This window comes from Anomaloglossus baeobatrachus, chromosome 10, assembly GCF_048569485.1.
Source record: "Anomaloglossus baeobatrachus isolate aAnoBae1 chromosome 10, aAnoBae1.hap1, whole genome shotgun sequence".
NCBI lineage: Eukaryota > Metazoa > Chordata > Amphibia > Anura > Aromobatidae > Anomaloglossus > Anomaloglossus baeobatrachus.
The window spans coordinates 76614588-76641977 of record NC_134362.1 but is presented as its reverse complement, the minus strand read 5'-3'; the positions used below and the strand labels follow the sequence as shown (position 1 = coordinate 76641977).

At 51.1% G+C, this 27390-nt stretch overlaps 1 protein-coding gene across 7 annotated transcripts in view; it reads right to left on the bottom strand.

Annotated features, from left to right (window-relative positions):
• The window catches only part of PPP6R3 (protein phosphatase 6 regulatory subunit 3), a 243426-nt gene that overhangs the window by 129906 nt on the left and 86130 nt on the right, over nucleotides 1–27390 (bottom strand). For all 7 annotated transcript variants that reach the window (XM_075325295.1, XM_075325289.1, XM_075325292.1 and 4 more), the window contains 6 exons: nucleotides 11852–11965; nucleotides 11534–11663; nucleotides 11251–11403; nucleotides 8919–9065; nucleotides 8772–8836; nucleotides 1466–1581 (listed from right to left, as the gene is read on the bottom strand). In XM_075325295.1, coding sequence (XP_075181410.1) covers nucleotides 1466–1581; nucleotides 8772–8836; nucleotides 8919–9065; nucleotides 11251–11403; nucleotides 11534–11663; nucleotides 11852–11965 — 725 coding nt within the window. The remainder of the gene's footprint in view (nucleotides 1–1465; nucleotides 1582–8771; nucleotides 8837–8918; nucleotides 9066–11250; nucleotides 11404–11533; nucleotides 11664–11851; nucleotides 11966–27390) is intronic.

Sequence of the window (27390 nt, the reverse complement as noted above, 5' to 3'; positions counted from 1 at the left end):
ATAAGCGCGGCCGCGCGGTAGTCCCCGGCGCACTGACACACCCAGCAGTGCTGCAATGTGTATGGCACAAGCGCTCCATGCGCGGTCCCCACGGGGACACAGAGTACCTCACAGTAGCAGGGCCTTGTCCCTGACAATACCCGGCTCCTATCCAGCAGATTCCCCAGGGGCTGCGGAGGAGCACGGTCCCCGTGCCTGGAGACCGATTCGGATCCCACTTCACCCAGAGCCCATAAGGGATGGGGAAGGAAAACAGCATGTGGCTCCTGCCTGTGTACCCGCAATGGGTACCTCAACCTTAACAAACACCGCCGACAAAGTGGGGTGAGAAGGGAGCATGCTGGGGGCCCTGTTATGGGCCCTCTTTTCTTCCATCCGACCTAGTCAGCAGCTGCTGCTGACTAAGCTGTGGAGCTATGCGTGGATGTCAGCCTCCTTCGCACAAAGCATAAAAACTGAGGAGCCCGTGATGCACGGGGGGTGTATAGGCAGAAGGGGAGGGGCTTTACACTTTTAGTGTAGTACTTTGTGTGGCCTCCGGAGGCAGAAGCTATACACCCAATTGTCTGGGTCTCCCAATGGAGCGACAAAGAATAATAAATAATTTTCCAGGATACCATAATTCCTCAAGGCGACGGATTGTGATTGATGCAAAATAACAGACGTGTGAACTTAGCCTAAAGGGGCACATACATGCCAATTAGCATTTGGACAAATGCTGAACTTGCAGATGCCGCCCTTTCTCACGCTGATTTACCTACGTTTTCACTGGGGTGAGTGGAGTAAACTACTGCCGGGTATTTGTGTGGCTGCAGCTTCTCTTTTGAAAAATAAAAACCGGGGATGTTAAATTACAACACCCAAGTCAGGGAGCCATATATAAACACAAAGGGGAGGTCCACACTGATCCAAGGTATATAGACTGCTATAAACTCATACAGAGACCTTGTAAAACTGTAAAGGGGAAAAAGCGCAATAGGGTCTTACCCGGTATGAGGGTGGACAAACAAGACAAAGAAGCACTCACCTGGTGAGGTTGTGCCAGTCACAACCCCTTTTGATAGCCTGTGAGTGCCTGGTGGTTTAGCTGCAAGCCCCGGGAGAGGAATTTTGTATCACACAGGTAGAAGAAAAGACCGGGTTTATGCCGCGCTGAAAACCACTGATGCGTGTAAATTAAAAGATTTCCTTTTTATTGGATAGTTCCTACGCGTTTCAGAGACATCCGTCTCCTTCCTCAGGATGATTTCTTTTCCTGAGGAAGGAGACGGATGTCTCTGAAACGCGTAGGAACTATCCAATAAAAAGGAAATCTTTTAATTTACACGCATCAGTGGTTTTCAGCGCGGCATAAACCCGGTCTTTTCTTCTACCTGTGTGATAATAAACTCATACAGTTTATACACAGTTACAAGAATCTAAAACATCTGAAAACAGGCCGACCCAAACCAACTGAATAAGATACCTTTAATAAGTTGATGTGCTAGTGTACTGTTTGGCCCCTTTTCAATGCTGTGGACTATACAATTTGCAATTCTTGTCAAGTGTCCCATATATCCGTACCGCTGTCCTCCTTCTGACCTAAGAAGGAAAAGAAATACAACATATAAACATATGCACAGGCCTGGGTACATGTCACCATCTAGCCCATAATGTACACACTAATGCATATAAAAGGACTATGATGCCATCAACCACTAACATGATAGAGTTTTGTTTTTTCTGGTTTTTACATTTTTTTGCCAGCGCACTAGTCACAAAGAAGGGAATTTTGTTTACTTACCGTAAATTCCTTTTCTTCTAGCTCCAATTGGGAGACCCAGACAATTGGGGTGTATAGCTACTGCCTCCGGAGGCCACACAAAGTACTACACTTAAAAGTGTAAGGCCCCTCCCCTTCTGGCTATACACCCCCCCGTGGGATCACTGGCTCCTCAGTTTTAGTGCAAAAGCAAGAAGGAGGAAAGCCAATAACTGTTTTAAATACAAATTCAACCCGAGAAACAACCTCGGAGAACTGAACTGTTCAACATGAACAACATGTGCACCCGAAAAAAACAAACTTCCTAAGAAAACAGGGCGGGTGCTGGGTCTCCCAATTGGAGCTAGAAGAAAAGGAATTTACGGTAAGTAAACCAAATTCCCTTCTTCTTTGTCGCTCCTAATTGGGAGACCCAGACAATTGGGACGTCCAAAAGCAGTCCCTGGGTGGGTAAAAGAATACCTCGTGATAGGGCCGTCAAACAGCCCTTTCCTACAGGTGAGCCACCGCCGCCTGAAGGACTTGTCTACCTAGGCCGGCATCCGCCGAAGCGTAGGTATGCACCTGATAATTGCTTGGTAAAAGTGTGCAGACTCGACCAGGTAGCCGCCTGGCACACCTGCTGAGCCGTAGCCTGGTGCCGTAATGCCCAGGACGCACCCACGGCTCTGGTAGAATGGGCCTTCAGTCCTGATGGAAATCGGAAGCCCAGCAGAACGGTAGGTGTGAAGAATTGGTTCCTTGATCCAACGCGCAAGGGTGGATTTGGAAGCTTGCGACCCTTTACGCTGACCAGCGACAAGGACAAAGAGTGCATCCGAGCGGCGCAGAGGCGCCGTGCGGGAAATGTAGATCCTGAGTGCTCTCACCAGATCCAATAAATGCAAACCTTTTTCAAATTGGTGAACTGGATGCGGACACAAAGACGGTAAAGTGATATCTTGATTGAGATGAAAGGAAGATACCACCTTGGGAAGAAATTCTGGAATTGGACGCAGAACTACCTTGTCCTGGTGAAACACCAGGAATGGAGATCTGCATGATAACGCCGCCAGCTCGGACACTCTCCGAAGAGACGTGACCGCCACTAGAAAGGCCACTTTCTGTGAAAGACGAGAAAGGGAAACCTCCTTCATAGGCTCGAAAGGCGGCTTTTGGAGAGCAATTAGAACCTTGTTCAGGTCCCAGGGCTCCAACGGCCGCTTGTAAGGGGGGACGATATGACAAACCCCTTGCAGGAACGTGCGTACCTGAGGAAGTCGCGCCAGGCGTTTCTGAAAAAATACGGATAGCGCGGAGACTTGACCCTTAAGGGAGCCAAGCGACAAACCTTTTTCCAACCCAGACTGCAGGAAGGAAAGAAAAGTAGGCAATGCAAAAGGCCAGGGAGAAACTCCCTGAGCAGAGCACCAAGATAGGAATATCCTCCACGTCCTGTGGTAGATCTTGGCGGAGGATGGCTTCCTAGCCTGTCTCATGGTGGCAACCACTTCATGAGATAAACCTGAGGCCGCTAGGATCCAGGACTCAATGGCCACACAGTCAGGTTCAGGGCCGCAGAATTCAGATGGAAAAACGGCCCTTGAGACAGCAAGTCTGGACGGTCTGGTAGTGCCCACGGATGGCCTACCGTGAGGTGCCACAGATCCGGGTACCACGACCTCCTTGGCCAGTCTGGAGCGACGAGAATGGCGCGGCGGCAGTCGGACCTGATTTTGCGGAGCACTCTGGGCAACAATGCCAGAGGTGGGAACACATACGGTAGCCGGAACTGCGACCAATCTTGAACTAAGGCGTCTGCCGCCAGAGCTCGGTGATCGTGAGACCGTGCCATGAAAACCGGGACCTTGTTGTTGTGCCGTGACGCCATCAGGTCGACGTCCGGCATCCCCCAGCGGCGACAGATCTCCTGAAACACGTCCGGTTGAAGAGACCATTCCCCTGCGTCCATGCCCTGGCGACTGAGAAAGTCTGCTTCCCAGTTTTCTACGCCTGGGATGTGAACTGCGGATATGGTGGATGCCGTGTCTTCCACCCACGTCATAATCCGCCGGACTTCCTGGAAGGCTTGCCGACTGCGTGTTCCCCCTTGGTGGTTGATGTATGCCACCGCTGTGGAGTTGTCCGACTGAATTCGGATCTGCTTGCCTTCCAGCCACTGTTGGAAGGCTTGTAGGGCAAGATAGACTGCTCTGATCTCCAGAACATTGATCTGAAGGGTGGACTCTTTCCGAGTCCACGTACCTTGAGCCCTGTGGTGGAGAAACACTGCTCCCCACCCTGATAGACTCGCATCTGTCATGACCACCGCCCAGGATGGGGGTAGGAACGACTTTCCTTTTGACAATGAGGTGGGAAGAAGCCACCACCGGAGAGATTCATTGGCTGCCTGAGAGAGGGAGACCTCCCTGTCGAGGGACGTCGACTTCCCGTCCCATTGGCGGAGAATGTCCCATTGTAGTGGACGCAGATGAAACTGCGCAAAAGGAACTGCTTCCATTGCTGCTACCATCTTCCCTAGGAAGTGCATGAGGCGCCTCAAGGGGTGCGACTGGCCCTGAAGGAGAGATTGCACCCCTATCTGTAGCGAGCACTGTTTGTCCAGTGGAAGTTTCACTATCGCTGAGAGAGTATGAAACTCCATGCCAAGATATGTTAGTGATTGGGTCGGGGTTAGATTTGACTTTGAAAAGTTGATAATCCACCCGAAACTCTGGAGAGTCTTCAGTGCCACGTTCAGGCTGTGTTGGCATGCCTCTTGAGAGGGTGCCTTGATAAGTAGATCGTCCAAATACGGGATCACGGAGTGACCTTGCGAGTGCAGGACTGCTACTACTGCTGCCATGACCTTGGTGAAGACCCGAGGGGCTGTCGCCAGCCCGAAAGGTAGAGCTACGAACTGCAGGTGTTCGCTTCCTATAACGAAGCGTAGAAAACGCTGATGCTCTGGCGCAATTGGCACGTGGAGATAAGCATCCTTGATGTCTATTGATGCTAGGAAATCTCCTTGAGACATTGAGGCGATAACGGAGCGGAGAGATTCCATCCGGAACCTCCTGGTTTTTACGTGTTTGTTGAGCAGCTTTAGATCCAGGACGGGACGGAACGACCCGTCTTTCTTTGGCACCACAAACAAATTGGAGTAAAAACCGTGACCTTGTTCCTGAAGAGGAACAGAAGTCACCACTCCTTCCGCCTTTAGAGCGGACACCGCTTGTAGCAGAGCATCGGCTCGGTCGGGCGGTGGGGAAGTTCTGAAGAAGTGAGTTGGAGGACGAGAGCTGAACTCTATCCTGTACCCGTGAGACAGAATGTCTCTCACCCAACGGTCTTTGACCTGTGACAGCCAAATGTCGCCAAAGCGGGAGAGCCTGCCACCGACCAAGGATGCGGAGAGAGGAGGCTGAGAGTCATGAGGAAGCCGTCTTGGTAACGGTTCTTCCGGCTGGCTTTTTTGGGCGTGATTGAGTCCGCCAACAATCTGAGCCCCTCTGATCCTTTTGAGTCCTTTTGGACGAGTAGAATTGGGACCTGCCTGAGCCTCGAAAGGACCGAAAACCAGACTGTCCCCTCCTCTGTTGGGGTTTGTTTTGTCTGGGCTGAGGTAAGGATGAATCCTTACCCTTGGAGTGTTTAATGATTTCATCCAAACGCTCACCAAACAATCGGTCACGAGAAAAAGGCAAACTGGTTAAGCACTTCTTGGAAGAAGAATCTGCCTTCCATTCTCTCAACCACAGGGCTCTGCGTAAAACCACAGAGTTGGCTGACGCCACCGCCGTACGGCTCGTAGAGTCTAGGACAGCATTAATCGCGTAAGATGCGAATGCAGACATTTGAGAGGTCAAGGGTGCCACCTGCGGAGCAGATGTACGTGTGACCGTGTCGACCTGTGTAAGGCCAGCTGAAATAGCTTGGAGTGCCCATACGGCTGCGAATGCTGGCGCCAACGACGCTCCAATCGCTTCATAGATGGATTTTAACCAGAGCTCCATCTGTCTGTCATTGGCATCTTTAAGTGCCGCCCCATCTTCCACTGCAACTAGAGATCTGGCTGCAAGCCTGGAGATTGGAGGGTCCACCTTGGGACACTGTGTCCAGCCCTTGACCACGTCAGGGGGAAAAGGATAGCGTGTATCTTTAAGCCGTTTGGAAAAACGCTTATCTGGATAAGCGTGGTGTTTCTGGATTGCGTCTCTAAAGTCAGAGTGGTCCAGAAAAGTGCTTAATTTACGCTTGGGATACCTGGAATTTCTCCTGCTGTGAAGCTGCCTCCTCCGCAAGAGGAGCTGGTGGAGAAATATCTAACATCTTATTGATGGACGCTATAAGATCATTCACTATGGCGTCACCATCCGGGGTATCTAGATTGAGAGCGGCCCCAGCATCAGACTCCTGATCAGTTACATCCGCCTCATCACACAGAGAGTCGTCCCGCTGGGACCCTGACCAGTGTGATGAAGTTGAGGGTCGCTCATAGCGAGCCCGCTTAGGTTGTCTGGGACTGTCGTCCGAGTCAGAGCCGTCACCCTGGGGTGCATGTGACACCCCCGGAGCTAGGAAGTGGTCCAGCTGAGGGGGACAAGGTGGCAATGAATCAACAGTGCCCATGGTCTGAGTTACTGGTCTAGACTGCAATGTTTCAAGAATTTTAGACATAGTCATAGACAATCTGTCAGCAAAAGCTGCAAACTCCGTCCCTGTCACCTGGACAGCATTCACAGGTGGTTCTCCCTGGGTCACCTCTAGCAGCGGCCCCGGCTGAGCAATTGCCACAGGGGCCGAGCACTGCACACAATGGGGGTCAGTGGAACCTGCCGGTAGAGTAGCCCCACATGCGGTACAAGCAGCATATAAAGTCCGTGCCTTGGCACTTTTGCTTTTTGCGGACGACATGCTGTTGTCTCCTTGAGAAATCTAAGGAGGGTATATAGCAGAAAATCACCAGCGACTGTACAGTGCAAAGTATTGCCAGCCAAAATACAAAGTACACTATGGCACAAGTGGGGGAGAGCCCTTGAGGGCTGCTTACCGCCCGCTGAAAAGCGGGTGTGAGGTCGTAGAATCCCTTGTCTGAGTCTCCCCGTCTCCCCTCTGCAGCTCAGCGTGCAGGCAGGAATGGCTGCCGGCGTCCTGTGAAGAGGGGCGGACCGTGGGCGTCACAAACAAAAGTGCGGGAAACTGCGTCCCACTGTGCCTAGTGTGAGGGCTGGAGTATGTAAAACAGACTCCAGCTCTTAGCGCTGCTGGTCTGTACAGCGTCCCGCCCTCCTCCTGACTGGCAGGTCTGGGGGCGGGAACGATACGAACTAGGCCGCAAAAGCCGGGGACTGTAGTAATCTAGCGCGGCCGTCATATATGCACGGCCAGCGCGGAAGTCCCCGGCGCACCACAAATCCCAGCCGCGACGCAGTAAAAACTGACCCCCGCGGCCGGATCGGCCGATCGTACTAAGTCACCTCACTCAGCAGAGCTGTAGTGAGTAACGGCACAAGCGCAGCAGCGCTGTTTACCCCGGCGCACTAACACACCCAGCAATGCTGCAGTGTGCATGCGATAAGCACGGGGACACGGAGTACCTTGATGGAGCAGGGTCCTGTCCCTGAGGAAACTCCGCTCCGTATCCAGCAGATCCTCCAGGGGCTGTGGATGGAGCACGGCCTCAGTGCCCGGAGACCGGTAAAGTCCCACTTCACCCAGAGCCCTAATGGGGATGGGGAAGGAATCAGCATGTGGGCTCCAGCCTCCGTACCCGCAATGGGTACCTCAACCTTAACAAACACCGCCGACAGAAAGTGGGGTGAGAAGGGAGCATGCTGGGGGCCCTCGTATGGGCCCTCTTTTCTTCCATCCGACATAGTCAGCAGCTGCTGCTGACTAAACAGTGGAGCTATGCGTGGATGTCTGGCCTCCTTCGCACAAAGCATAAAACTGAGGAGCCCGTGATCCCACGGGGGGGGGTGTATAGCCAGAAGGGGAGGGGCCTTACACTTTTAAGTGTAGTACTTTGTGTGGCCTCCGGAGGCAGTAGCTATACACCCCAATTGTCTGGGTCTCCCAATTAGGAGCGACAAAGAAATCGGAGAGATGTGATAAACTAACAAAATCAACAGCTTTGATCTGTCAACATTAGCAAAAAATACAAGAACAAGCCCTGATACAGTTATATTGACTAAAGTGGCCGAGTGGGGGGAGGGGGGGCAGGGGGGAGAACACCTCCAAGAATGAATTCAACACATTACCGTATTTTTCGTTTTATAAGACGCAACGAATTATAAGATACACCCTAAATTTAAAAATAAAAAAAATAAAAATGGGGTCCGTCTTATACTCAGGTGTTGTCTTACCGGAGGGAGGCAGCAGTTGGGGTGAAGCGGGTCACAGGAGACAGAGGTTGTGGTGGCAGCTGTGGTCTGTAGCGCCAGAGGGTCAGTAGTGGCAGCAGCAGCGGCGGGTCAGTATTGGAGCAGGCCGGTGTGGTGAGTGGCCCAGTGTGTCCGCGGTCCCAGTTCAAATGATGGCGCCTGGAGTGGCGCATGCGCAGATTGAGCTCTCATCGAAGGGCTCCATCTGCGCACATGCTGACTCCCGGCGCCATCATTTGAACCGGGACCACGGACACACTGGGACACTCACCGCACAGCCACCGCAGTCTGTACAGCCACCCGCCCGCCCACCAGGACAGAGAGGCAGGCAGCCCGCCCACCAGGACAGAGAGGCAGGCAGCCCGCCCACCAGGACAGAGAGGCAGCCGGACGCCCAAACGCACCCGGTCGCAGAACAGACAGCCCCCCCCAGTAAGCTATATTCGGATTTTAAGACGCACTACTACTCATTTTCCTCCCAAATTTTTGGGAGGAAAAGTGTGTCTTACAATCCAAAAAATACGGTACATACACCTACATTATAAAGTGCAGGTTGAAAAATGGAAAGGGGAAGGTGAGGTGTGTGGAGGCAGCTGTACAGTTGTGTCATATCTGCACTTTCAAGAATTAAAAAGACTACTTACTGTCGTTTTTCATTCAAGGCCCATGCTTCAAGTATTCGGTCTATTAAGTGGCATTTCAAAAAGAGCTGAAAGAATTTAGAGACGAATAAGAACATTTTTGTGGCAGGACAGGAGACAAATCATAAAAGTGGCAGAATTGGGACATACATGTTTTAATAAGATGTGGTCTCCCGTTGCATTCTGCTCGCTAATCGTGCTGTCTGTATTCTCACACGGACTAGCGAGAATCAACGCAATGCAGATTTCCACTTGTGTGTGAAGGAAATTGTTCCATGTGTATTTGAAAAACATATCCTAGAATAAAAAGGAAAACCACAGAAGAATTACAACACTGTTCATTAAGTCAAGGAATTCAGTCACTGCTTCTGCCTATAATTTTACAGAGGTGCGCTTGTCTTACACATTTATATGGAACCAGCACCTATAGGGACCCTGGTCTGGGAATTATATGCGACCACACATTGTCCGAAATACTGTTTAAAGAAGTCTTTGAGTCAAGAAAAGATGCTAGTATTAACGGACACGATCGGCGAATATCAAATGTAGAACATTTATTTTACATTCAAGATTGTGAGGAAACAGATTTTTTTTTAATGAGTGAACGAGTATCTTCAAAGTAAAGAGACCGCATATAAAACAATGGGAGACAAAATATACATTTAAAGAGAATCTGTCACCAGGTTTTGCTCATTCATTGTAGAGCAGCATGATGTAGAGACACAGACCCTGATACCAGTGATGTGTCACTTTCTGAGCTGGTTGCTGCCATTATTGATAAAAATCAATGTTTTCTCTGCTGCAGATCTGGCAGTTATACAGAGCTCATGAATATGCTGGACTACCTGGCAGCACGCCAAGTATTCCTCTTAATAAAATCCTTGATTAATCAGCAGTGGATTATCATTAAACTACACTAAGCAGCCCAGTAAGTGACACATCGCTGGAATCATTGTCTCTTGCCCATACATTATGCTGCTATCCAGTTAGATGGCAAAAACCTGGTGACCGATTCCCTTTAAAAGGGAACCAAACATCAGGCACAGGCTGTACATACCATTAGTGGGCAGCTCGGATGTTTAGGGTGTGAAATCCAAGTTTGTGAAGTTTAAAAATTCATCAACTTTTTGACCGACAGCTGCACCTCTGCTGATAATATCCGGGCGGGTTACGCACATGATTCCCACCCCCCCCCCCCCCGCCGCCTGTTCCTCGCGCTCTCTGGCTCTATGCAAATTTTTATATTCAGTAACGTGGCGTTGGGAGTTGGCGCCTGCACATAGCGCTTCTCTGCAGCGCCATGTTTCTGAAGCCCGCATTACCTAGTTTTGTGCCTGAAAGGGCAGCACATGTGCCCTCGCTTCTTCAGATCTCGTTGTGACTGCGGGAGCGCGCGCTGTCATAACAGGACTAGAGTAACAACAGGACTAGGAGAACAGCTGATATTAACGATTAGCTGCAGCAGACGTCGTCTACGATATCATCTGCTTCAGCTAATTGGGGTAAGATCATTTGTTCTCCTAGTCCTGTTGTGACCGCGCGCGCTCCCGCGGTCACAACAAGATCTGAAAAAGCGAGGGTGCATGCGCCACCCTCTCAGGCATGAGACTAGGTAATGTGGGCTTCAGAAACATGGCGCCAGAGATCAGCGCTATGTGCAGGCGCCAACTCCGACACAGTGTTACTAAATAGAGAAATTTGCATACAGCCAGAGAGAGGGAGGAACAGGCGGCGGGGAGGGAGTGTAATCCATGTGCATAACCTGCCCAGATATCAGCAGAGGTGCAGCCGTCAGTCAAAAAACATGCATGATGAATTTTTAAGCTTCACAAACTTGGGATTTCACAGCCTAAACATCTGAGCTGCCCACTAATGGTATGTAGATAATCTGCCTGATAAAGCCAGTGCAGTGCTGGCTCTACCTTATATATGAAACTCCTGATGTTTGGTTCCCTTTAAAGTCTAAAAATGAATGAGCCCAACTAGAGACCAATTTCTTGCAGAAGCAATCTGAAAGGTTACATATGAACCATTTGCACTGGGAGCACAACCAAAAGTCTAAACTGCACCTCCAATGCGACGGGATGGACCAAAGCCGATGAGGTAAGTGCTGTGCTCCTCCATGCAGTCTTAAAGTGGCAGGCTGGTAATCCACATGCAACTACAGCAACCATTGCAAACCAAGAAAATGTCACCCTATCACTTGGGTGAATCAAGGTACGATGTTTGTGCGCGCATTATCTGCAGCTGTGCTGGAGTAACACTATGTTTTATCCTTCGTTCCTTCATAAAGGTTAAAGAATGGCATCATGATCCCCTAATCTAATACCAGACATCATTAATGTGGGCTAGATAAGTTTTACTGTATTTCCAAAAATGTAAAAAGCATGGAACAACTCACTTGACCTCTAAACAAACAAAAAAAAAAACAAAAAAAAACAAAAACAAAAAAAAACATACAAAAACACCACCAAAAACTTACCAAAATAACTCCTATAGTGTTCAACTCAATTAACTCCAGATTGATGCTTCGTGTATTAGTCTGTAGTAAACTGGCTACAAGTCTGATCACATGTAACCGCGTGTTCCCCACAGGCGGATCCAGTACGCCCCACGTTGTTTTCATAACATCAGTCTACGAAAAGTTAAGATGTAAAAGGGAAAAATGTAAAATCTAAAAATATAGTGCTTAAGAAGAATAAACCTTTGGAAGAATACCCCCCCAAAAAATGTGATAAAAGCAATGGTTTTGGAGACATGCTTACTTTTGGAGGGTCCAGGAGGAGCTGGTGGAAGGATGGAAGCTTTTCCTTAATGGCAGTTAAAACTGTTCTGTTAACTGAAAAGGCAGAATGGTTGAGGCCCGGGGGGCAGAGGTCTATGTGCCCTTCAAATCTGAAACAAAAGCAATGCAAGTACTCTAAGGCAAATGGCCACATTCTCACAGTCTTTGGCAATGTTGATGTCATCATGGACTCCTGGCTGGCCCATTTGGACTGATCGTATTTCTCCCTCCCCCACTACTCTTCTATACAGTCCCTCTACATGTAGACATTACTCCGAGAACACAATATTGGACTTACGCTGGCCGCCTAGTTTCTAGCAGAGTCAGCAGTATTTGGATTGCACTGACGATAGCAGACTCATTCTTCTCTTTTAAAAATATATTTGACAATAACTGTTCTAAAATTTCTTGCCTACAAAAAAGAAAAAAAAAAGTTAGCATCTAAAATTCGAAAAGGACTGCCAAGTCAGAAACTTATTTCTGAGGGTTTGTGAAGTGCATGTCACATGATGCTTTGCAGACTTGCTGGTAGGGATCCTTGGAAGGTCCTTAGGAGGATGCAATTACATTAATTATTATTTATCAGGGCAACACTAAGGAATCCAGTCACATTGAAAAGGTCTGATCTGTAAAAATGTTACAGAGAAGAAGATGCAAACGACTGATTGCACCACCCACTGAACTACAAAGTCTAGAAAAGCAGCAGATCACTGACCGACAGCCTTACACAGCCTGTGTGCTCACTAATGATGTTGTCAATCAACAAGAGAACGTCTATTGGGTCCTAAAAAGAAGGGAATTTTGTTTACTTACCGTAAATTCCTTTTCTTCTAGCTCCAATTGGGAGACCCAGACAATTGGGTGTATAGGCTATGCCTCCGGAGGCCGCACAAAGTATTACACTAAAAGTGTAAAGCCCCTCCCCTTCTGCCTATACACCCCCCGTGCTCCCACGGGCTCCTCAGTTTTGGTGCAAAAGCAAGAAGGAGGAAAAAAAATTATAAACTGGTTAAAAGTAAATTCAATCCGAAGGAATATCGGAGAACTGAAACCATTCAACATGAACAACATGTGTACACAAAAAAACAGGGGCGGGGTGCTGGGTCTCCCAATTGGAGCTAGAAGAAAAGGAATTTACGGTAAGTAAACAAAATTCCCTTCTTTGTCGCTCCATTGGGAGACCCAGACAATTGGGACGTCCAAAAGCAGTCCCTGGGTGGGTAAATAATACCTCATAATAGAGCCGTAACGGCTCCGTCCTACAGGTGGGCAACCGCCGCCTGAAGGACTCGCCTACGTAGGCTGGCATCCGCCGAAGCATAGGTATGCACCTGATAGTGTTTCGTGAAAGTGTGCAGGCTCGACCAGGTAGCTGCCTGACACACCTGCTGAGCCGTAGCCTGGTGCCGCAAGGCCCAGGACGCTCCCACGGCCCTGGTAGAATGGGCCTTCAGCCCTGAGGGAACCGGAAGCCCCGAGGAACGATAAGCTTCGAGAATTGGTTCCTTGATCCACCGAGCCAGGGTTGATTTGGAAGCTTGTGTCCCTTTACGCTGGCCAGCGACAAGGACAAAGAGTGCATCCGAGCGGCGCAGGGGCGCCGTACGAGAAATGTAGAATCTGACTGCTCTCACCAGATCTAACAAGTGCAAATCCTTTTCACATTGGTGAACTGGATGAGAACAAAAAGAGGGTAAGGAGATATCCTGATTGAGATGAAAGGGGGATACCACCTTAGGGAGAAATTCCGGAACCGGACGCAGGACCACCTTGTCCTGGTGAAACACCAGGAAAGGGGCTTTGCATGACAACGCTGCTAGCTCAGACACTCTCCGAAGTGAAGTGACTGCAACTAGGAAAACCACTTTCTGCGAAAGGCGTGCGAGAGAAATATCTCTCATTGGCTCGAACGGTGGTTTCTGAAGAACCATCAGCACCCTGTTCAGATCCCAGGGTTCTAACGGACGTTTGTAAGGAGGGACGATGTGACAAACCCCCTGCAGGAACGTGCGTACCTGTGGAAGTCTGGCTAGGCGCTTCTGAAAAAACACAGAGCGCAGAGACTTGTCCCTTAAGGGAGCCGAGCGACAAACCCTTTTCCAATCCGGATTGAAGAAAGGACAGAAAAGTGGGCAAGGCAAATGGCCAGGGAGAAAAACCCTGAGCAGAGCACCACGACAGGAATATTTTCCACGTCCTGTGGTAGATCTTGGCGGACGTTGGTTTCCTAGCCTGTCTCATAGTGGCAGTGACCTCTTGAGATAATCCTGAAGATGCTAAGATCCAGGACTCAATTGCCACACAGTCAGTTTGAGGGCCGCAGAATTCAGATGGAAAAACGGCCCTTGAGACAGCAAGTCTGGTCGGTCTGGTAGTGCCCACGGTTGGCCGACCGTGAGATGCCACAGATCCGGGTACCACGACCTCCTCGGCCAGTCTGGAGCGACGAGGATGGCGCGGCGGCAGTCGGCCCTGATCTTGCGTAACACTCTGGGCAACAGTGCCAGAGGAGGAAACACATAAGGGAGTTGAAACTGCGACCAATTCTGAACTAAGGCGTCTGCCGCCAGAGCTCTGTGATCGTGAGAACGTGCCATGAATGCCGTGACCTTGTTGTTGTGCCGGGACGCCATTAGGTCGACGTCCGGCATCCCCCAGCGGCAACAGATCTCATGAAAAACGTCCGGGTGAAGGGACCATTCCCCTGCATCCATGCCCTGGCGACTGAGAAAGTCTGCTTCCCAGTTTTCCACGCCCGGGATGTGAACTGCGGAGATGGTGGAGGCCGTGGCTTCCACCCACATCAAAATCCGCCGGACTTCCTGGAAGGCTTGCCGACTGCGTGTTCCGCCTTGGTGGTTGATGTAAGCCACCGCTGTGGAGTTGTCCGACTGAATTCGGATCTGCTTGCCTTCCAGCCACTGCTGGAACGCTTTTAGGGCAAGATACACTGCCCTGATCTCCAGAACATTGATCTGAAGTGAGGACTCTTGCTGAGTCCACGTACCCTGAGCCCTGTGGTGGAGAAAGACTGCTCCCCACCCTGACAGACTCGCGTCCGTCGTGACCACCGCCCAGGATGGGGGTAGGAAGGATTTCCCCTTCGATAATGAAGTGGGAAGAAGCCACCACCGAAGGGAAGCTTTGGTTGCCTGAGAGAGGGAGACGTTCCTGTCGAGGGACGTCGGCTTCCTGTCCCATTTGCGTAGGATGTCCCATTGAAGAGGACGCAGGTGAAACTGCGCAAAAGGGACTGCCTCCATTGCTGCCACCATCTTCCCCCGGAAGTGCATGAGGCGCCTCAAGGGGTGTGACTGACCCTGAAGGAGAGATTGCACCCCCGTCTGTAGTGAACGCTGCTTGATCAGCGGAAGCTTCACTATCGCTGAGAGGGTATGAAACTCCATGCCAAGATATGTCAGCGATTGGGCCGGTGTCAGATTTGACTTTGGAAAATTGATGATCCACCCGAAACTCTGGAGAGTCTTCAGAGTAGCAGTGAGGCTGTGCTGGCATGCCTCTTGAGAGGGAGCCTTGACCAGCAGATCGTCTAAGTAAGGGATCACCGAGTGACCCTGAGAGTGGAGGACCGTCACTACTGCAGCCATGACCTTGGTGAAAACCCGTGGGGCTGTCGCCAGGCCGAACGGCAGTGCCACGAACTGAAGGTGTTCGTCTCCTATGGCGAAGCGCAGGAAGCGCTGATGCTCTGGAGCAATCGGTACGTGGAGATAAGCATCCTTGATATCGATCGATGCAAGGAAATCTCCTTGGGACATTGAGGCGATGACGGAGCGGAGGGATTCCATCCGGAACCGCCTGGCCTTTACGTGTTTGTTGAGCAGTTTTAGGTCCAGGACAGGACAGAAAGACCCGTCCTTCTTTGGAACCACAAACAGGTTGGAGTAAAAACCGTGACCCTGTTGCTGAAGAGGAACGGGGACCACCACTCCTTCTGCCTTCAGAGTGCCCTGCGTCTGCCGAATAGCATCGGCTCGCTCGGGAGGCGGAGATGTTCTGAAAAATCGAGTCGGAGGACGAGAGCTGAACTCTATCCTGTAACCGTGAGACAGGATGTCTCTGCGGTGTGAGGAGGCCGTAAGTCATGAGGAAGCCGCCTTGGTAACGGCACCTCCAGCGGTCTTTTTAGGGCGTGACTTAGACCGCCATGGATCGGAGTTCCTCTGATCCTTCTGAGGCCTTTTGTACGAGGAGAATTGGGACCTGCCCGCACCCCGAAAGGACCGAAACCTCGACTGTCCCCTCCTCTGTTGGGGTAATTTTGGTTTGGCCTGGGGTAAGGATGTTTCCTTTCCCTTGGATTGTTTGATGATCTCATCCAGTCTCTCACCAAACAAACGGTCGCCAGAAAATGGCAAACCGGTTAAGGACTTTTTGGAAGCCGAATCTGCCTTCCATTCCCGTAGCCACAAGGCCCTGCGTATTGCCACCGAATTGTCGGCTGCAACCGCCGTACGGCTCGCAGAGTCCAGGACAGCATTAATAGCGTAGGACGCAAATGCCGACGTTTGAGAAGTTATGGACGCCACTTGCGGCGCAGACGTACGTGTGAGTGCGTCAATTTGCGCTTGACCTGCTGAGATAGCTTGGAGTGCCCATACGGCTGCGAATGCTGGAGCAAAAGACGCGCCGATAGCCTCATAGATGGATTTCAACCAGAGCTCCATCTGTCTGTCAGTGGCATCCTTGAGCGAAGCCCCGTCTTCAACTGCAACTAAGGATCTAGCCGCCAGTCTGGAGATTGGAGGATCCACCTTGGGACACTGAGTCCAGCCCTTGACCACGTCAGGGGGGAAGGGATAACGTGTATCCTTAAGGCGCTTGGAAAAACGCTTATCTGGACAAACTCGGTGTTTCTGGACTGCCTCTCTGAAATCGGAGTGATCCAGAAACATACTCGTACGCTTGGGGAACCTGAAACGGAATTTCTCCTGCTGAGAGGCTGACTCCTCCGCTGGAGGAGCCGAGGGAGAAATATCCAGCATTTGATGTATGGACGCGATAAGATCATTCACTATGGCGTCCCCATCCGGAGTATCAAGATTGAGAGCAGCCTCAGGATCAGAATCCTGATCAGCTACCTCCGCTTCATCATACAGAGAGTCATCCCTCTGAGACCCTGAACAATGTGATGAGGTCGAGGGGATTTCCAAGCGAGCTCGCTTAGGCGGTCTGGGACTGCGGTCCGTGTTAGAGACCTCACCCCGGGATCTATGAGACACCCCGGGGGAACATTGTTGTTCCAACTGAGGGGAACCAGGGGGCAGTGATTCCACAGTGCCCATGGTCTGAGATACCGGTCTGGACTGCAAAGCTTCTAGAATCTTAGCCATAGTCTCAGAAAGTCTGTCAGTAATAACTGCAAACTCCGTCCCTGTCACCTGGACAGTGTTAGCTGGTTGTTCCCCCTGGGCCCCCCTTAGCAGAGGCTCCGGCTGAGTAAGTGCCACAGGGGCCGAGCAGTGCACACAATGAGGGTCAGTGGAACCTGCCGGTAGCGAGGTTGTACATGCGGCGCAGGCAGCATAGTAAGCCTGTGTTTTGGCACCCCTGCTTCTTGTGGGCGCCATGTTGTTGTCTCCTTTGAGCAACACAACAGGGTATATAGCCAGAAATCAACTGTGCACCATACAGTGTAAAATATAGCCTGTAAACATATAAACTATAATTACACTTCTGCACAAGTGGGGCCAGCACCTCAGGTGCTGCTTACCGCCCGCTTAAAGCGGTTGTGTGGCCACCAGAATCCCTGCCTGGGTCCCCCAGAGTTTCTCCCCTCTGCAGCATCCGAGGAGCTGACAGGAATGGCTGCCGGCGTCCTGAGGAGAGGAGGGAGCCGTGGGCGTAACCCAGAAAGTGCGGGAACTGGTGCCCCACTGTGCACAGTGAGGGGGGTGGAGTATGCAAAGCATGCTCCAGCCCTCAGTGCTGCCGTGCTGTACAGCGTCCCGCCCTTCCCCTGACTGGCAGGGCTGGGGGCGGGAAGGAAAAGAGACTAGGCCCAAAAGCCGGGGACTCGAGTTATAAGCGCGGCCGCCGTATAAGCGCGGCCGGCGCAGAGTCCCCGGCGCACTAACAGTCCCAGCCGCGCCTCAGTAATAACAATGGCAGCGGCGGTCAGCGCGATAGTCCCCATACACAAACCCACTCAGCGACGCTGCAGTGTATAATGGCACAAACGCGGTCAGCGCCGCGGTCCCCGGTGCACTAGCACACCCAGCAATGCTGGAGTGTTGCTGTGCGCGGTCCCCACGGGGACACAGAGTACCTGAAAGTAGCAGGGCCATGTCCCTGAACGATACTCGGCTCCTATCCAGCAGGCTCCTCAGGAGTTGTGGATGAAGCACGGTCTCAGTGCCTGGAGACCGATAGGATCCCACTTCACCCAGAGCCCTAAGGGGGATGGGGAAGGAAAACAGCATGTGGGCTCCAGCCTCCGTACCCGCAATGGATACCTCAACCTTAACAACACCGCCGACAAGAGTGGGGTGAGAAGGGAGCATGCTGGGGGCCCTATATGGGCCCACTTTTCTTCCATCCGACATAGTCAGCAGCTGCTGCTGACTAAGCTGTGGAGCTATGCGTGCATGTCTGCCTCCTTCGCACAAAGCAAAAAACTGAGGAGCCCGTGGGAGCACGGGGGGTGTATAGGCAGAAGGGGAGGGGCTTTACACTTTTAGTGTAATACTTTGTGCGGCCTCCGGAGGCATAGCCTATACACCCAATTGTCTGGGTCTCCCAATGGAGCGACAAAGAAAATAATGTAAACAAAAAGGTGTAGGGATTTAGGTTAAAAGGGAACCTGTCACCACTTTTTTGGCCTATAAGCTGCGGCCACCACCACTGGGCTCTTATATACAGCATGTTAGAATGCTGTATATAAGAGCCCAGGCTGGGGGTATAACATAAAAAACACTTTATAATACTTACCTAACGGTCGCGCTGTGGGCCTTATGGGAGTCTCCGTTGTCCGGCGCCGCCTCTAATGGCCATCTCTGTGCTCCTTCTCTAGCCGTGGTGCATGACGGGTCCAACGTCATACACACTCGCCGGCATTCAGGTCCTGAGCAGGACAGATCAAAGTATTGTAGTGCGCCTGCGCAGGATCGGCGAGTGTGTATGACGTAGACGTGTCATGCACCCAGGCTTCAGAAAGAAGACAAAGATGGCCGAAAGAGGCGGCACTGGCATCGGACACGCCCATAAGGCCCACCGCGCGACCGTTCGGTATTATAAAGTGTTTTTTATGTTATACCCCCGGCCTGGGCTCTTCTATACTGCATGTTAGAATACTGTATATAAGAGCCCGGTGGTGGTGGCCACAGTTTATAGGCCAAAAAGTGGCGGCAGGTTCCCTTTAAAGGAGTTGTCCCCCTACTACATCAAGGTCCTAAAATTTTATATTCCACATACTCCACTCCTGCACTGAAGCCTTTCTAGTGATGTTAGCACAACGATATCATCTGATGCTCATGTGGCATTGTTAGACCACCTGAACACTGCAGACAATCAGTTCAGGAGCTACTAAGGGCTGCAGTGCTTACACCTCCATGAGACTTACGAGGTTCAAACTGGGGGGGAATCAAAATATGTGAATTTTCTTAACCTTGTTATTAGTATCTGTCCTTAAAATTTTCTAACGCATGATTTCAAGATTTTTTAACTACAAAACCTAATAAAAATCATTTGAACGAGACTTACGAGGTTCATCTGAAGGAAGAGACTACACAGCAGCTCAATATCAGTCACTGACCGTTATACCACGTGAGCCCAGCAGACAATGTCACCAGAGCCAGTGCTTTTATTTTATAAGGAGGACTATAGATTTTAGGAAGGGGTTGTCCAATTAGTGGACACCTCCTTCAAGTTAATGAATCTTTCTTCACAAAACAATCTGCTCTTAACTGATCTATAATATCTTGTCCTTAACTTAGCATTTTCCATTTCAAACCACAGTACAGGCTCCCCCATAGTAAGATGAATTGCTTAAAAAGATTCTGCAAAATTAACCAAAATGTCCCCTTCAAGTAATTCAAATAGCAGCAGAAATAAGCAGAGGAGAGTGGCAGGAACACAAGAAATAAATCTTCCCTTCCCTTTAGCTGACTGAGCACTAGGGATTTTTTTTTTCCAGCCAGTCCTTTGTCAGCTGGGATTTATTTCTTCTCCTGTCAGAGGCCTTCTCCGTTATCTCACTGAATCTGAGCTTATGACACGGCTCCTCTGGTGAGTTGACACACAGATCTAGCGGTGTTTCTTCAGACTGCGGCCATTGTGACCCGTGACTAGGACAGGCTGCTGTTTGAATTTCATGGTCAGCGTTCATGAAGGGAGCCTTTTTAACCATGTGTGGGTGTTAAGGGTTAATATATGCACAGCGTTTGTTTAGTTATCTGTATAATGTTTCTTCCATAGGTGTAATGAAGTGGTTATTCACTGCACTGCCATCCTGGTGATTATGTCAGTCTTACATTAAGGCTGGGGCCACACGGTGCACTACTGTGATGCTCGCATGAGACTCTGCTCGTGCTGGCAGCACAGCAGAGCCGAGTGTCATGCTAGTGTGCCTCCATCTGAGGTCCGATCAGGTGAGCAGACCTCAGCTGCGGGGGGCGGGCTGGCACGGAGGAGGGGAGGGAGGGATTTCTCTCCCTCTCTCCTGCGTAGCCGGCTATTGCTATTCTCGCACTGCACTGGCAGTACACCGATGTATCGCGAGTGCAGTGCAATTTTTATCTCGCCCCATTCACTTGAATGGGTGCGAGAGAAAGAGTCTCGCATTACAGTCGCAGCATGCTGCGATTGTTTTCTCGGTCCGATTAGGGCTGAGAAAATAATCGCTCATGTGCGCTGACACACAGGCTAGAATTGGTCCGAGGGGAATGCGATGTTTTATCACACTCCACTCGCACCGATTTTCTCGCCGTGTGGCTTAGGCCTTATACACAGCAGCCAATCAGAAGAGACACATTCAGTGCAGCAGCCTGAACCAATGAAAAGACTGGGCGTTTTCCAGACATTCAGTGAGCACTGTAAATAGGCAGTAGTCACAGATCACAGGAGATTCCCTCCCATCTTGCTGTTTGGCTGGTAAAATAAACCGCAAGGAGTTTAAAAAAAACAAAAAAACAAAACTAATAAATATATTGAGTAAATAAAGGGAGGAGAGGGGCAGGGGAAAATGGAATCCAGCACCAAAAATGGTTTTATATAAGAATCAAAAATTTATTGCGGCATATAAGATAAAAATATGAAAACCGCAAAAGGGGGAAGGGAAGGGGGGGGGGGGGGGGAGTTGTAGCATGGTATCCTTACGCATTTTGGACAGGAGGTTAAAAAACATGTCCTTATTCATTTGACCTATGAATAAGGACATGTTTTTAACCACCTGTCCACAACGCGCAAGGATACTATGATACCCCCCCTTTGTGGTTTTCATATTTTTAACTTAAAAGCCTCAATAAATTTTTGATTTTTATATAGAACCATTGTTGGTGCTGGATTCCATTTTCCCCTGCCCCCTTCCTCCCTTTATTTACTCATTGTTGGTTCCAGACTGGACAATCCTGGAGGATCCGTGCACCGCAAATTTTTCCAGTGACCATATATCCTGGTAAGCTGAAAAAAAACTTTTTTTCTGCTATAAGTAAATTGAGACCCCTTAGGGGGCATCAATTTGCAATGGTTTGATAGCTTCTACAATTATTTTGCAATAATGTGGTAGCTGTGAAAGAAGGGAATTTTGTTACTTACCGTAAATTCCTTTTCTTCTAGCTCTTATTGGGAGACCCAGACGATTGGGTATAGCTACTGCCCTCTGGAGGCCACACAAAGCACTACATCAAAAGTGCAAGGCCCCTCCCCCTCTGGCTATACCCCCCCGTGGTATCACGGGTTCTCCAGTTTTAGTGCCAAAGCAAGAAGGAGGAAGCCAATAACTGGTTTAAGCAAATTAACTCCGAATAACATCGGAGAACTGAAAAAACCGTTCAACATGAACAACATGTGTACCCGCAAACAACAAAAAAACATCCCGAAGGACAACAGGGCGGGTGCTGGGTCTCCCAATAAGAGCTAGAAGAAAAGGAATTTACGGTAAGTAACAAAATTCCCTTCTTCTTCAGCGCTCTATTGGGAGACCCAGACGATTGGGACGTCCAAAAGCTGTCCCTGGGTGGGTAAAGAAATACCTCATGTTAGAGCTGCAAAACAGCCCTCCCCTACAGGGGTGTCACTGCCGCCTGCAGGACTCTTCTACCTAAGCTGGCATCCGCCGAAGCATAGGTATGCACCTGATAATGCTTGGTGAAAGTGTGCAGACTGGACCAGGTAGCTGCCTGGCACACCTGTTGAGCCGAAGCCTGGTGACGAAATGCCCAGGACGCACCCACGGCTCTGGTTGAGTGGGCTTTTAGCCCTGAAGGAACCGGAAGCCCCGCAGAACGGTAGGCCTCTAGAATTGGTTCTTTGATCCATCGAGCCAGGGTGGCTTTAGAAGCCTGCAACCCCTTGCGCGGACCAGCGACAAGGACAAAAAGTGCATCGGCACGGCGCATGGGCGCCGTTCGGGAAATGTAGATTCTGAGTGCTCTCACCAGATCTAGCAAACGTAAGTCCTTTTCATACCGGTGAACCGGATGAGGACAAAAAGATGAGGACAAAAAGAAGGCAAGGATATATCCTGATTAAGATGAAAAGAGGATACGACCTTAGGGAGAAACTCCGGAATAGGGCGCAGCACTACCTTGTCCTGGTGGAACACCAGGAAGGGAGCCTTGGATGACAGAGCTGCCAGCTCAGACACTCGCCGAAGCGATGTGATCGCAACAAGAAACGCCACTTTCTGTGACAGCCGAGAAAAGGAAACTTCCTTCAGAGGCTCGAAGGGCGGCTTCTGGAGAGCAACTAGTACCCTGTTCAGATCCCAAGGATCTAACGGCCGCTTGTACGGGGGCACAATATGACAGACCCCCTGCAGGAACGTGCGCACCTTAGGAAGACGTGCTAGACGCTTCTGAAAAAACACGGATAGTGCCGAAACTTGCCCTTTAAGGGAGCTGAGCGACAAGCCCTTTTCTAACCCCGATTGCAGGAAGGAAAGAAACTTGGGCAATGCAAATGGCCAGGGAGACACTCCCTGAGCAGAGCACCAGGACAAGAAAATCTTCCACGTTCTGTGGTAGATCTTAGCCGAATTCGACTTTCTAGCTTGTCTCATTGTGGCAACGACTCCCTGAGATAATCCAGCAGATGCTAGGATCCAGGACTCAATGGCCACACAGTCAGGTTCAGGGCCGCAGAATTCTGATGGAAAAACGGCCCTTGGGACAGTAAGTCTGGTCGGTCTGGCAGTGACCACGGTCGACCGATCGTGAGATGCCACAGATCCGGATACCACGACCTCCTCGGCCAGTCTGGAGCGACGAGTATGACGCGGCTGCACTCGGATCTGATCTTGCGTAGCACTCTGGGCAAGAGCGCCAGAGGCGGAAACACGTATGGGAGCTGAAACTGCGACCAATCTTGAACCAAGGCGTCTGCCGCCAGAGCTCTTTGATCGCGCGACCTCGCCATGAATGCCGGGACCTTGTTGTTGTGCCGGGATGCCATTAGGTCGACGTCCGGCATCCCCCAGCGGCAACAGATCTCATGAAAAACGTCCGGGTGAAGGGACCATTCCCCTGCGTCCATGCCCTGGCGACTGAGGAAGTCTGCTTCCCAGTTTTCTACGCCTGGGATGTGAACCGCGGATATGGTGGATGCTCTGTCCTCCACCCACAATAGAATGCGCCGGACTTCTTGGAAGGCTTGCCGACTGCGCGTCCCTCCTTGGTGGTTGATGTATGCCACCGCTGTGGAGTTGTCCGATTGGATTCGGATCTGCTTTCCTTCCAGCCACTGTTGGAAGGCCAGTAGAGCAAGATACACTGCTCTGATCTCCAGAACATTGATCTGAAGGGTGGACTCCTGCGGAGTCCACGTCCCCTGAGCCCTGTGGTGGAGAAATACTGCTCCCCACCCTGACAGACTCGCATCTGTCGTGACTACTGCCCAGGATGGGGGCAGGAAGGATCTTCCCTGAGACAATGAGGTGGGAAGGAGCCACCATTGTAGGGAGTCCTTGGCCGTCTGGGAAAGCGAGACTTTCCTGTCCAGGGACGTTGACTTCCCGTCCCATTGGCGGAGAATGTCCCATTGAAGTGGGCGCAGATGAAACTGCGCAAAGGGAACTGCTTCCATGGCTGCCACCATCTTCCCTAGGAAATGCATGAGGCGCCGCAAGGGATGCAACTGGCCCTGCAGAAGAGATTGCACCCCTGTCTGTAGTGACCGCTGCTTGTCCAGCGGAAGCTTCACTATCGCTGCTAGAGTATGAAACTCCATGCCAAGATACGTTAGTGATTGAGTCGGTGATAGGATCGACTTTGGAAAGTTGATGATCCATCCGAAAGACTGTAGGGTCTCCAGCGTAGCATTCAGGCTGTGCTGACATGCCTCTTGAGAGGGAGCTTTGACCAGTAAATCGTCTAGGTAAGGGATCACCGAGTGTCCCTGAGAGTGCAAGACTGCTACCACCGCCGCCATGACCTTGGTGAAGACCCGTGGGGCTGTCGCCAGACCAAATGGCAGAGCTACGAACTGAAAATGGTCGTCTCCTATCACAAAACGTAGAAAACGTTGATGTTCTGTAGCAATTGGCACGTGGAGATAAGCATCTTTGATGTCTATTGAGGCAAGGAAGTCTCCTCTGGACATTGAGGCAATGACAGAACGCAGGGTTTCCATCCGGAACTTCCTGGCGTGCACATGTTTGTTGAGCCGTTTTAGGTCCAGAACAGGACGGAACGAGCCGTCCTTTTTTGGAACCACAAAGAGATTGGAGTAAAACCCTTGCCCTTGTTCCTGAGGCGGGACTGGGATCACCACTCCTTCCGCTCTTAGGGAGTCCACCGCCTGCAGCAGAGCATCTGCTCGGTCTGGATGTGGGGAGGTTCTGAAGAACCGAGCTGGAGGACGAGAATTGAACTCGATTCTGTACCCGCGAGACAAAATGTCCGTCACCCACCGGTCTTTGACCTGTGACATCCAAATGCCGGAAAAGCGGGAGAGCCTGCCCCCGACCGGCGATGCGGAGGGAGGGGGCTGGAAGTCATGAGGTAGCCGCTTTGGAAGCGGTACCTCCATTTGCTTTCTTGGGGCGCGTGTGAGCCCGCCACAAATCTGAGTTTCTTTGCGTCCTCTGAGTCCCTTTGGACGAGGTAAATGGTGTCTTGCCCGAACCTCGAAAGGACTGAAACCTCTGCTGCCACTTTTTCTGCTGAGGTTTGGTTGTTCTGGGTTGTGGTAAAGAGGAGTCTTTACCCTTGGACTGCTTAATGATATCAGCCAATGGCTCGCCAAACAGTCTCTCTCTAGATAAAGGCAAACTGGTTAAACATTTTTTGGAACCAGCATCTGCTTTCCAGTCCTTTAACCACAAGGCTCTGCGCAAAACTACCGAATTGGCGGACGCCATTGAGGTGCGACTGGTAGATTCTAGGACCGCATTGATAGCGTAAGACGCAAACGCCGACATCTGCGTGGTAAGGTGCGCCACTTGCGGCACTGCTGGATGTATGATAGCATCCACTTTTGCTAAGCCAGCTGAAATAGCCTGGAGTGCCCATACGGCTGCGAATGCCGGAGCAAACGACGCGCCGATAGCTTCATAGACAGATTTTAACCAAAGGTCCATCTGTCTGTCATTGGCATCTTTAAGTGAAGCGCCATCCTCCACTGCAACTATAGACCTAGCTGCGAGTTTGGAAATCGGGGGGTCTACCTTTGGACACTGTGTCCAGCGCTTGACCACCTCAGGGGGGAAAGGGAAACGCGTATCTTTAGATCGTTTAGAGAAACGCCTTTCTGGGTGAGCGTCGTGCTTCTGGATTGATTCTCTGAAGTCAGAGTGATCCAAGAAAGCACTCAATTTACGCTTGGGATAAAGGAAACGAAACTTCTCCTGCTCCGCAGCCGCCTCTTCTGCTGAAGGGGCTGGGGGAGAAATATCCAACAGCCTATTGATGGCTGAGATAAGGTCGTTTACCATGGCATCCCCATCAGGGGTATCCAGGTTGAGAGGGATTCCAGGAATGGATTCCTGATCACTCTCATCAGACACATCACAGGGAGACTGATTGCGCTGAGACCCTGAGCAGTGTGATGACGTCGAGGGTCTTTCCCAGCGAGCTCGCTTAGGGTGGCTGGGGCTATCATCTGAGTCATAATCCTCGGCCTGTGAAGCCGGGGACCCCCCTGTGGGCTGGATTAAATCCAAGTGAGGGGGACCTGAGGACAGAGGCCTCGCCGTGTCCAAAGACTGAGCCCCATGCATAGATTGCAAGGTTTCAAGGATTTTTGCCATAGACACAGACATATTATCCGCAAAAACTGCAAAGTCTGTCCCTGTCACCGGGGCAGAACTTACAAGCGTCTCAGCCTGGGTCACTACCCCTCCTGACTCCGGCTGGCGAAGCAGCACCGGGTCGGAGCATTGCACACAATGGGAGCCTGCTGGTAGATTAGCCCCACATGCAGCACACGCAGCACACACAGCCCTGGCCTTGGCAGCCTTGCGTTTTGAGGATGGCATGTTGCTGCTTCCACAGAGTGATCTGGGAGATGCAGCCAGAAGCGACCTCACAGTGCAAGAAATACAATATTTATATATCTGTACAGTACACCGATACACCGTGAGGCACTAGAGGGACCAGCACAGACAAATCGCTTACCGCCCGCTTAAAAAGCGGGTGTGTGGTCGCCAGATAGCCCCTAGTCCAGGTCTCCCAGAGCCTTGCGTCCTTCCTCCAGCCAGACTGCATGTAATGGCTGCCGGCGTCTGAGAGGAAGGGGGGCGGGCCCTGGGCGTTCCTGGCCAAGAGCGGGAAGCCTGCTTCCCTCTGTGCCTAGTGTGAGGGCTGGAGCATGTAAATCAGGCTCCAGCCCTCGTCGCTGCTAGCGAACAGCGTCTCTCCCCTACCCTGAATGACAGGGTGGGGGCGGGAACGAAACGGAGCTGCCGGCGTCCTAGGCCCAAAAAGCCGGGGACTCAATTTATAACCGCCGCCGCCGTAAAAGCGCGGACGGCGGATCCCCGGCGCACCACAAGTCACAGCAGCGCCGCCCGGTCCAGAGGGGGTCGGCGCTGCGTTCCCATACACAAACAATCCCCCAGTAATCTGTAGGGACACTGGCTCCAACGTTGCGGTCCCCGGCGCACTACAACACCCAGCCAGCCCGGAGTGTGTCTGTGCCTGCCGGGGACACAGAGTACCTGTATGATGCAGGGCCTGTCCCTGATCGTACTCCTGCTCCGTCTCCAACAGGTTCTAATGGGTCTGTGGATGGAGCCCGGCGTCAGAGCTGAGAGGCCGGTAGGATCCCACTTCCACAGAGCCCTACAAGGGGATGTGGAAGGAAAACAGCATGTCAGGCTCCAGCCCTGTACCAGCAATAGGTACCTCAACCTTACAACACCATCCAGGGGTGAGAAGGGAGCATGCTGGGGACACTATATGTGTCCTCTTTTCTTCCATCCGAAATAGTCAGCAGCTACTGCTGACTAAAATCTGTGGAGCTATGCATGGAATGTCTGACCTCCTTCGCACACAAAGCTAAAACTGGAGAACCCGTGATACCACGGGGGGGTATAGCCAGAGGGGGAGGGGCCTTGCACTTTTGATGTAGTGCTTTGTGTGGCCTCCAGAGGGCAGTAGCTATACCCAATCGTCTGGGTCTCCCAATAGAGCGCTGAAGAAATCTCGATCTTTAGCCTAT